The sequence below is a fragment of the Mixophyes fleayi genome, chromosome 4 (genome assembly GCF_038048845.1).
Source record: "Mixophyes fleayi isolate aMixFle1 chromosome 4, aMixFle1.hap1, whole genome shotgun sequence".
NCBI classification, from domain to species: domain Eukaryota; kingdom Metazoa; phylum Chordata; class Amphibia; order Anura; family Limnodynastidae; genus Mixophyes; species Mixophyes fleayi.
In genome coordinates, this window is record NC_134405.1 from 4209764 (window position 1) to 4221832 (window position 12069).

General features: G+C 38.9%; 1 protein-coding gene across 1 annotated transcript in view; it reads left to right on the top strand.

The window, feature by feature from the left end:
- Window positions 1-712: 712 nt before the first annotated feature.
- EPO (erythropoietin) overlaps window positions 713-12069 on the top strand; it is a 42572-nt gene continuing 31215 nt past the window's right edge. Inside the window, exon 1 of the mRNA XM_075206170.1 lies at window positions 713-800. Within this exon, the coding sequence (XP_075062271.1) occupies window positions 788-800 (13 nt within the window). The 5' untranslated portion in view covers window positions 713-787. The remainder of the gene's footprint in view (window positions 801-12069) is intronic.

The following is a 12069-nucleotide window of genomic DNA, read 5'->3' on the forward strand; positions in this document are numbered from 1 at the left end:
TATGCATTAATGTGTGCATAGGAGATCAGGTGTAAATGAGGTTCAGTGTTTTACCACATGGATGGCAGAGGAAAGGGCTTGTAAATAAAATGTGACTGACATGAACAAAAGATATTTCCACTAACAGACAGGTCACTTTTAACCAGGACCTGGAACAAGTTGTTTTTTTCCCCATGTTATTTCAGAATGATCAGCGAAAGCAACACCAACGCACTAATGCCGACAGCCCTGTAACTCTGCAGGCGAAATGCTGCACTGAATGATTGCTACTCTCTGTATCGATGGTTCTTTCCTATATCTTTATCAATGTAGATATATACACAGTTCTCCCATGGTTGCATATGTATGTAGACCCCGAATTCTCAGAGGGGTGCTGACGTGATGACTTCTGCATTGCCTACTTCCTCCAGGATTTCTTTCCTCAGGAAATCCTCCTAAGGACACATATGTGAATTGGAAAAGGATTCTAAATCACAGCCCCTCAGCACCTTTCTCCCAGTTCCAACTGCTGGTGAAATATTAACCGCGACTGTCTGTCCTGCACACTGCATTCCCCTTGGAAGCCAGAATCTGCACCTTCAATAAACTCCCTCAGCAATATCATAACCTATTTACTGGAATTAAAAATCTCTCTCAAAACTTCATGCTTCTTTTTAACTTTCTGGATATTTACTCAGCCTGGATATAAATCGTCAGGACATCATCACTTTGGCTTCTTTTCCTATGAAAGTAAATCTCCGTCTAATGAGATGGAAAATGCGGGCCCCCTACATTTGAAGATTTGGATATGGGTGTGACTGGTAGGTAATTATTACAGCTTTGGCACCTGGGCCAATATATAAGCCGTCTGCATTAATTGTCCAAACAGTGGATCAGATGATTCGCAGCAAGTGTCCTCCGCATCTATATATAATCCACTGTCTCACACATCACTTTACCCTAATAATACTGCAGGGAATAACATGTGTGTGATCATTATCAGTGTATACTCAGTATTATACAGTGTGATCATTATTAGTGTATACTCAGTATTATTATACAGTGTGATCATTATCAGTGTATACTCAGTATTATTATACAGTGTGATCATTATCAGTGTATACTCAGTATTATTATACAGTGTGACCATTATCAGTGTATACTCAGTATTATTATACAGTGTGATCATTATCAGTGTATACTCAGTATTATTATACAGTGTGACCATTATCAGTGTATACTCAGTATTATTATACAGTGTGATCATTATCAGTGTATACTCAGTGTTATTATACAGTGTGATCATTATCAGTGTATACTCAGTATTATTATACAGTGTGATCATTATCAGTGTATACTCAGTATTATTATACAGTGTGATCATTATCAGTGTATACTCAGTATTATTATACAGTGTGATCATTATCAGTGTATACTCAGTATTATTATACAGTGCAGTGTGATCATTATCAGTGTATACTCAGTATTATTATACAGAGCAGTGTGATCATTATCAGTGTATACTCAGTATTATTATACAGTGTGATCATTATCAGTGTATACTCAGTATTATTATACAGTGTGATCATTATCAGTGTATACTCAGTATTATTATACAGAGCAGTGTGATCATTATCAGTGTATACTCAGTATTATTATACAGAGCAGTGTGATCATTATCAGTGTATACTCAGTATTATTATACAGTGTGATCATTATCAGTGTATACTCAGTATTATTATACAGTGTGATCATTATCAGTGTATACTCAGTATTATTATACAGAGCAGTGTGATCATTATCAGTGTATACTCAGTATTATTATACAGAGCAGTGTGATCATTATCAGTGTATACTTAATATTATTATACAGTGTGATCATTATCAGTGTATACTCAGTATTATTATACAGAGCAGTGTGATCATTATCAGTGTATACTCAGTATTATTATACAGTGTGATCATTATCAGTGTATACTCAGTATTATTATACAGTGCAGTGTGATCATTATCAGTGTATACTCAGTATTATTATACAGAGCAGTGTGATCATTATCAGTGTATACTCAGTATTATTATACAGAGCAGTGTGATCATTATCAGTGTATACTTAGTATTATTATACAGTGTGATCATTATCAGTGTATACTCAGTATTATTATACAGTGTGATCATTATCAGTGTATACTCAGTATCATTATACAGTGTGATCATTATCAGTGTATACTCAGTATTATTATACAGTGTGATCATTATCAGTGTATACTCAGTATCATTATATAGTGTGATCATTATCAGTGTATACTCAGTATTATTATACAGAGCAGTGTGATCATTATCAGTCGATCCGCTGTATTATACACACATTATTATGTGAACCATTGTGAAGTACGTTCAGGTTGTTCCATGCATAAACGGTTGTCAGTGCATCACTGTATGCAATGATATATCTCAGATAGAATAACTCAGATAGAATTACTATATGCACGTGGTCTCAGAACCTAGTTGGAGCATATAGGAATATATTATAAAGCTTCTTACTATTAGTAATACTATTTTGATATCATATAATCTAAGTACTGTTAAGTGTATAACTGCAGTGAGACTGTCTAATGGCAATCAGAGGTTACCAGACACTGGGGACAAACCAGAGCATATCACAAGAGATCTATCTAAGAGAATCCTGGAATTATGGTCCATGTTATTTATCCACAAAGTGCAGATTTTAGTAGATTTGATCAGTTAGTGTAATTCATGGAAATTGTGCCCAATCAGTAAATATGATGATTTGTTCAGGAAGTGTAGGTGATTATGGGTCAAGTTGTGCATGATAATGTAGCAGTTCATAGGTCATTTATCTAGTTAGTACAGGTCATATTGTATAGACATATCTGTATACAGGGGTGTAACTACCGAGGGGCATACACCTGCGGACCCCTCTAAACAAATGATTTAATATGAATAGTAGATTGTCTAACAAACATGTCATAACCAAGAGACCGATTTCTATTCCAGCCTTTATAATCCTTACTAGGACATCAGGTTGATAATAGCACAAATGGAAGTTATTTACAGAGCAGTTGTTGTACATCTTCTCTAACACAAATGTGAAAGCAATGACGTGTGCAGTGATTTGTCCTCATGTAGAACCTTTACTGTGCATGTGCAGTAAAACAACGTGGAATTTTTGGGCCCCCTATTCCTATAGAGTAAACCTGATAGGAGGCATAAGAACAGCGGTTACCCAAGCACGTATCTATAGTGGTGTAAAAATAATAATAACAATAATAAAAACTACATTTCTTCATGTTGCTTGTAGCCTGGGCTGGTTACCGCTAAAGCAGGGGACAAATATCCCCCCCTCCCCCAAAAGTCACAGCCAGCATGGGGTCTATCTGCGAGTTGCCAATCAGAGCTTTTTTCTCACACTCCAGCCAATAAGAGGCAAGCTGTTTTGATTGGCTATTCACACACAGGTACTTTCTAATTCATTTTTTCATCATCCAGCAGGGTTGTGACTGGATCACTTACAAATAACTTATGGTATAAATTCATTTAAAGGAAATAGCGCAGGGTGCTTATTTATATAATTGCAAATGTACTTATTTTTGATATTGTGTATATGTTGGTAAAGAAGATATCTTTATTTCTGAGACCTGGAGAAGAAATTTGTTTGTTTTAACCTTGGTAGAGGAAATGTATTATTTTTGAGGTATATATCTGATACAATAAGCCTTTGCTGAGGAAGTCTTTTGTGTATCTTGAAGTAGGGAAATGACTTGATTGGGGTTTTGTAGCTTTCTCAAGAAAGGACCCATATCAATCTCATGTTAATAAGACCTCTTGATGTGTGAGGGTCCAGCACCTGAAGGCGCAAGAAGGTTCAACTAGACTTGCTACTAGATTTTCTGCATCTAAAGCAAGATCCAGGAAATCACAGCAAGTTTTAGGCTATCAAAGTTAAGTGTGAATATTGTTAGCTTTGCATTGCATGTAAATCCTTGTTTGGGTAAACAAATTGCATCCTGATTCTAAAAATAGCTCAGACCTCAGGGGGCTGGCTTACCCTATGAGACTGTGTCCACATCTGTATAAAAAGCACTGTCTTGTATTGAAAATTGTTCTTCTTGTTTCATCTGACCTGCTCCCTGGTACCTTCAACCAAGTGAGCAAATAAACATCACTTCCTTCAAAGACCTGCTTGGAAACTTCTCTATCCCTGTGACCTACAGATTAAATCTAAAATCCAATCCGTTTCCGGCTGTTTCTGAGGTTTGGACCCAGCATCCAGTACCACCGCTCTGCCCGCTACCCTGCAGCTCTGGTCAGTATGATAGGCCAGAGGGGATCCATCCACAGCAACCCTGATCCATAGGAAGAGGTCAGGGGTACCAGCCCAGGTACACCAGTAACGGGGTACACTCGCAACATCAGTTATCCATAAGGAACCCGGTTCTGGATGCCGGTAAGGAGTCCAGTGGTGGCAGCATTTGTAACCCCCTCCTACTGCGGTTAGAGGGCGCATTTAGGATAACGAAAGGGAACGGTGGCAAAGTAGGCCCAGTCGGTTCCCAGCAACGACAGACAGAGTGGCATAAGCGGTCCATCCTGTCACAAGGGTTTTTAATATTTTACCTGTGGATTACTTCAGGTCAGATGAAATGATGATTACCTATGTATATAGTTGTTCTATAGCCATAGGAATTAGTGAGTGTTTATTTCTAATAAAGGAACTTTGATATGATCTCAGCGTGTTTATTTTATATTAGTTCAGTGTGTGGAACTATAGGTCCCAGCATGTCCTGGCTGTAGTTGTACAAGCCCTGACATGCTATTTAAGTCATGGGCATGTTGGCTCTTTATGTTTGAGCTTGATTGCAATGAAGAATTCAGGCCAGTACAGATCCATTTAGGGCTGCATTATACTATGACAGTGGTCCCCACCTTGCAGGGCGCCCTATGTAATTTCATACAGTAATTCAACTTAAGTTGGCGACACATCAGAATTTGCAGATGTTTGGAGATTTGCTTAGACGGTGCAGATCAATGGCAACTTCTCCAGGTAATGTAGACATCTGGAGATTTTTTCACGGAGTGTTGATCGAGGAAGGCTTCTTCAGGTAGACCTTTGGTAGTTTTGCCATTAAGTGCTAAGTGAAACTTAGCACTTAATGGCAGTGTAGACCTTTGCAAATTTCTCCATGCCGTGCAGCTCAATGGAGACTTGTCTGGAAAGTGAACATTCAGAAGATATGTCCAACAGTGTAGCTCACAGAAGCTTTCTCCGGGCAGTGAGGGTGAAAGATGACTAGGCAATTTCGATGTGACCAAGAAAAGCAGATCCTGGATGTATGCAACGATTTTAATATATGTTGAGCAGGTCCTTTCTGTTTGATGCTGTGCTTCTGACTTTCATTTTGACAATAGATGCTACTTTTATGGATATTAATTCTGATTAAATATCTGATTAAATAATATTTTGTCAGTTCTAGCATTTAAGTCCCAGTAAGTGAGCAAGCGTTTAAAGTGGACAGACATATTGCAGGACCTCAAAACTTTTGGGATGGAAAAAATGGAGTCCGATATGCAATCACAGACATAGTGAAGGGAATTTGTGGCCATCTCCTTGCTCTCTTGTGAATTCTCTGTCATCTCTCAGACGCTAGTCCCTCACTCTCACTGGCCCCTGTGCGTGCTGAATATATTTCCAGATGATAATCCCCAGTGATTTAGATAAGAATGCAGCGATATCAGATGTCGAAGGACGACACGTGTAGACCTTTCCTTATTGCTGAGTAATTGTTTCTAAGCATGTGTTCATTTCATTTCCTCTTCCTGACCTTGTCACCCTCTGCTAGATAGCAGCTCATTCGTGCCTTATAAAACACACGTTTCCCCTGCCTTTACACAATGACATCTCATGTTACTATAGTTATACTGGGCTTAATACACAACCACTAAACCATAAAACCAAGCTTTACATTGTTCTTTTATCAGACATTCCTGGGAAAGGCCTACTGCCTGTATCCTTCAATACACAAAAATACAGGAATTCTTGCATTCATTGGAAACAAATCTCCCTTTACTATCAATGCATAAGCATAAATCACGTTCAGATGAGCTCCTCCAAATTCCACAAATACACTATATGGACAAAAGTATTCAGACACTTGACCATTACACCAACAGGGACTGTAATGACATTGTACACAAATACATATACTGTAATATGGAGTTGGTCCCCCTTTTGCAGTGATAACAGCTTCCACTCTTCTTGGAAGGCTCCACAAGATGTTGGAGTGTTTCTGTAAGAATTTGTGCCCATTCATTCTGTAGAACATTTATGAGGTCAGGCACTGATGTTGGACGAGAAGGCCTGGCTCACAATCTCCGTTCCAGTTCATCCCAAAGGTGTTCGATGGGGTTGAGGTCAGGGCTCTGTGCGGGCCAGTAAAGTTCTTCCACACCGAAGTCATCAAACTATATCTTTGTAGTCCTTTGTGCACTGGGGCACAGTCATGTTGGAATAGAAAAGGGCCTTCCCCACACTGTTGTCACAAAGTTGGAAGCATAGTATTGTCCATGACTTGGTATGCTGAAGCATTAAAATTGCCCTTCACTGGAGATAAGGGGTCCAAACCCTGAAAAACAGCCCCATACCATTATCCTTCCTCCACCAAACTTCAGTGTTGGCATAATGCAGTCAGGCTGATAACGTTCTCCTGGCATCCACCAAACCCAGACTCGCAGATCTGACTGCCAAACAGAGAAGTGTGATACGGCACTTTACAGAACATGTATCCACTGCTCCACAGTCCAGTGTCGGTGTGCTTTACACCACTCCATCCAACGCTTGGCATTGGTCTTGGTGATGCGAGGCCTGCATGCAGCTGCTCAGCCACTGAAACTCATTCTATTATGCTCCCGCCACACAGTTTTGTGCTACATCAATGCCGGTGGAAGTTCGGAACTCTTCAGCTATGGAATCAGCAGAAAGTTGGCGACTTTTACGCACCATGCGCCTTAGCAGTCGCTGACCCCACTCTGTGATTTTATGTGGTCTTCCACTTCCTGGCTGAGTCACTGTTGTTCCTAAACACTTTCACTTTCAAATAATATGATATGATGTGTCTATATCATCATTTATTTATATAGCACCAGAAAATTCCGTAGTGCTTTAGAATTTGGGAACAAACTAATAAACAATACTTGGCAATACATACAGACAGAGAGGTAAGAGGGCCCTGCTAGCAAGCGACACATGTAGCTAAGTGCTAAATATTGCATATTGGCCAAACCAGATTGCAAAGTTAAAAGTGCTTAGTGGGCTATGTGATTCAGTCACACAGTAATGTTGGTCAAAGGGCTGATGTGTTGTGTTAATTGTGTAAAGGATGGTAATAGGGTAACCTAGGGTGGATAAGAGGGTGTTGAGGAATATTATAAGCTTGTCTGAAGAGGTGGGTTTTCAGAGAACACTTGTAGGTTTGAAGACTAGAGTAAAGTCTTATTGTGCGAGGGGGCAATTGCACAAAGTGGGTGCAGCCCGAAAAAGTCCTGTTCACGGGAATGGGAGGATGTAATGAGAGTGAATGAGAGACGCAAATCTTGTGCAGAATCAAGGTGTCGAGTTGGGAGATATTTTGAGACAAGTGAGGAGATGCATGTAGGTGTAGTTTTGTTGATGGCCTTGTATGTTAGTAGAACTATTTTATATTGGATTCGGTAAAAAACAGGCAACCAATGTACAGAATGACAGAGTGGTTCAGCAGAGAAATAACGTTTTGCAAGGAAAATCAGTCTGGCCGTTGTGTTGAAAATATATTGTTGGGGTTTGAGTCTGTTTAAAGTAAGACCACTAAGGAGGGAATTGCAATAGTCAATGCGGAAGATGATGAGTGCATGAATTAGAGTTTTTGCAGTGTCTTGTGTGAGATATGTGCGTATTCTGAAAACGTTTTTTAGATGTACCTAACGATTTAGATATAGTGTCGATGTGGGGAAGAAAGGATAGTTGTTAGTCAAGGATCACACCTAGGCAGCGAGCTCGCAGGGTGGTATATATGGTCATGTCAACTGAGATAGAAATGTCAGGCAGGAAGATTCTGTTGGTGGGTGGGAATATTATTAATTCTGTTTTTGAAAAAATTTGTTTGAGTTGGCGAGAGGACATCCAAGATGAAATATCAAAAACACAGTCAGTAACGCGAGACAACACAGATGGCGAGAGATCCGGAGAGGAGAGAGAAATTTGTGTACCATCCGCATAGAGATGATACTGAAATCCAAAGGAGCTGATTTGTTTTATAAGAGAAGTGGTGTAGGTACAGAACAGCAGAGGACCTAGGACACAGCCTTGTGGTACTCCTACTGATAAAGGAATCAGAGCAGAGGGGGAATTCAGAGAAATTAATACTGAAAGAGCGATTAGATAGGTAGGATGAGAACCAGGATAGGACAGTGTCTTGAAGACCTACGGATTCTAGCGTTTGTATGAGGAGAAAGTAGTCAACGGTGTTGAATGCAGCAGAGAGATCCAGGAGAATTAGAAGAGTAATGGCGTTTAAATTTAGTAGAGTTCAAATCAATGACAAACTTAGTCAATGCAGTCTCTGTGGAGGGTTACAAAGAAAAGCCTGTTTGAAGATGATCCAAAAGGTTGTTTGCAGAAAGAAAGTGTGTGAGGAGAATGTTGGTAAGTCTCTCTAGAAGCCTGGAGTGGCATGGGAGCTGAGAGATGGGACAGTAATTTCAGCGAGTTTCTTTTTTTAGTACAGGAGTAATCACTGCATGCTTAAATAATGACGGGAAGATATCAGTAGAGAGAGAGATTACAGATTTTAGTTAGAGGTGTAATGAGCAAAGGAGTAGGGGAAAAGAGAGTTAAAGTTTCCACCTAAGTGTAATGTTTGTGTGGCAAGATGGCAGCATTTGGAGCTGGGTGACGTGATGGCATACACAGTAGGTGCGGTGTGTGGCTACTTTTGTGCAAAAACAAAATTTCATTTTGTGGACCAAGGGGTGTAATGGGTGCATTGTTAGGGGCATTCTTTCTGATGTGGAAGGATGTACTACACTGCACAAGAACTCCAGTTTCACACCAGATCTTAGCTTGCTGATGTTCACCAATACTGTTAATGAGATGCATTTTACCGCTCAAACTTGCACTGGTCCCTGATCCCTTCCAATAAATGAGTCATTTGCTTACTTTCCGGGTTATCCCTGCATTTTTTTACTGAAGTGATGATAACGGAGGAATGTGCATATGTAAGGAACTGGCGTTAAGCATAGGCATATCAGCTGACGGGTCCAGTCAAGCGTTAATTTAACCCTTAATTCTCCGAGACAGTATTGACAATGCAGCCCGACAATATATATTTTTTCATTAAATTGAAGTAATAAGAGATATTTTATTACCTTCATAAGAGGTGATACAAAAAAATGAACACTCCATTCTGGATTCTATTGATAAAGGTGCTATAAAATGTTTTTTTATATGGTAGAAATGCTCTTTACCATAAAGTGGGTCTGGAAGGTGTAAACGGTGTTAGATACACAGTATCTAACAGATGACAGTATAGTCCAGAGCTAGATCTCCTTCCCCTCTGAGGACAAACAAGGACATTAGCAGGAAGATAAAAGGCTGCACACATGTCAGCAACCCAGGGAACACATTTTACTCTTATTTCCATATTTAAATGAGGATATAAAATGATATATAAAGTGTGTCACAATGAGAGCGATTTTATTGAATTAAAACTGTGTATAATAGAGGATAAACTGGGTTTCTGTTAACGGAGTCAGAGGACGAATCTGTCCTGTTGCAAATATATAGTAACCCCTTAAGTGGTTCTATAAAGAGCATCCTGTACCGTGCCTGCTTTACAATCTTCATAGTAATAAAGGTGTGTGGGATATTTCCACCCATTATACTGTAATTATCAGCTGCCGTTTCTTAACATGTGACCCTGCCAAACTTACCTAGATTGTGTTCTCTGTTTAAACAGTGGCAGCACATCAGGTCTACGCCAGTCCTAAGGCACCGCGCCAGAGGATGTAAAGTCCTTGAAGATTAAAAATAGCAGTCTGGCTATTTATGAACTACGCTTATTAAGAGCCCTTGGGCTGATGCCATCTGGCCCCTGTCCAACTAGTGACTATACAATAGGATTCAAAATATTATGCACATCAATACTTCATGAAAAAAGATAACATAAATCTTCTTATCTCTCCTTGTCACACAAATATTCCCAAATTTCTGTTCAATGTGTATTTATTATCCACAAAAATAACAAGACATTGCGGGTTATCTGCTAACGCTGCTCAAATACGCAATAGTGCAGTAAAACCACAGCAGCCAATCAGATGTTTGCTTTCATTTTTTAAGCTATACTAGACAGGTAAAGGCTATTTTCTGATTGGTTTTGCTGTGAAGTTTCTGCATGTATGCAGTGTTAGTAAATAACCCTCTATAGAGGTAACTTAGAAAAGTGCAAAAATGTGGACATACAATGTATGAGGATAGTGCCAATTAAACCGTCTTGTGAGTGGATAGGTGGTTGATAGGTGACTGAGATTCTGGGAACTGTGCCCATAAAACGACCCTGCACAAATATATTAGTACATTTGGCAGTTAGCTGGGAATGCCACAATCCACCAACGCCCTCACATTAAATGTTTGTATTAACCACAGAAACCGCTATCTTGGTGGGTGAATCCGTGTAATTCTCATAAAAGCAGACATATATGCACAAGCATAGAAAAATAACATGATAACATGACATATGCATATTGTATGTGTTGAGGGAGGGCATTTGTCCAGTTAACTGTAAAGAGAAAAAATAGATAGATAGATATGAGATAGATAGATATGAGATAGATATATAGATAGATAGAAAGATAGATAGATAGATAGATAGATATGAGATAGATAGATAGATATGAAATAGATAGATATATATGAGATAGATAGATAGATATGAGATAGATAGATATGAGATAGATAGATAGATAGATAGATAGATAGATAGATAGGAGATAGATAGATAGATATGAGATAGATAGATATATATGAGATAGATAGATAGATATGAGATAGATAGATATGAGATAGATATATAGATAGATAGAAAGATAGATAGATAGATAGATAGATATGAGAGAGATAGATAAGAGATATATAGATAGATATGAGATAGATAGATATGAGATAGATAGATAAATAGATAGATACATAAATAAATAGATAGATATGAGATAGATAGATATGAGATAGATAGATAGATAGATATGAGATAGATAGATAGATAGATAGAGAGATAGATAGATAGAGATAGATAGATAGATAGATAGATAGATAGATAGATAGATAGATAGATAGATAGATAGATATGAGATAGTTAGATAGATAGCTAGATAATGAATGCACGTTCTGTCTGTAACAAAGTAACCTCCATACACAACCTCTTCCTCTCGAATAACCTCAACCTTCTGGTAATAACAGAACCATTGCTCACACAATCAGACACTGCCTCGCCTACAGTCCTTTCACATGGTGGCCTCCAATTCATTCACATCTCCAGGCCCGGAAGCAGACAAGGAGGTGGCATCTAACTAATCCTTCTCTACGTTGTATAGTCACAGTTTTGCCAAATGTCCCATCACTCATGTTGACATGTTTTGAAGCACATCTGGAATTTATACCCATTCTCTATATGTGTTGCTGTGATCTATCTACCCTCAGGATCATACAAACAATATATTGAACAATTCTGACATCCCCACCATCCTCTTGGGTGATTTCAATATCCCCATTGAGTATCCGCATTCTCTTTCTGCCTCCAAGCTACTCTCACTTACCTCCTCTTCTGGCCTCTCCCAGTGGACTGATTCCTCTACTTATCCAAATGGTCACTTCTTTGATCTTGTTTTCTCTTTACTATGTTCAGTTTCTGATTTCGTTCCCCCTCTCATCTTAATACCTGCAAGTTCTACTCCATTACTTTAACCTGTCTGCTGTACAATTCTACCAAGCCTCCCCATACCTGCAGAATTCTTATTTCTATTAATTATCAACAAATCTCCACCTCT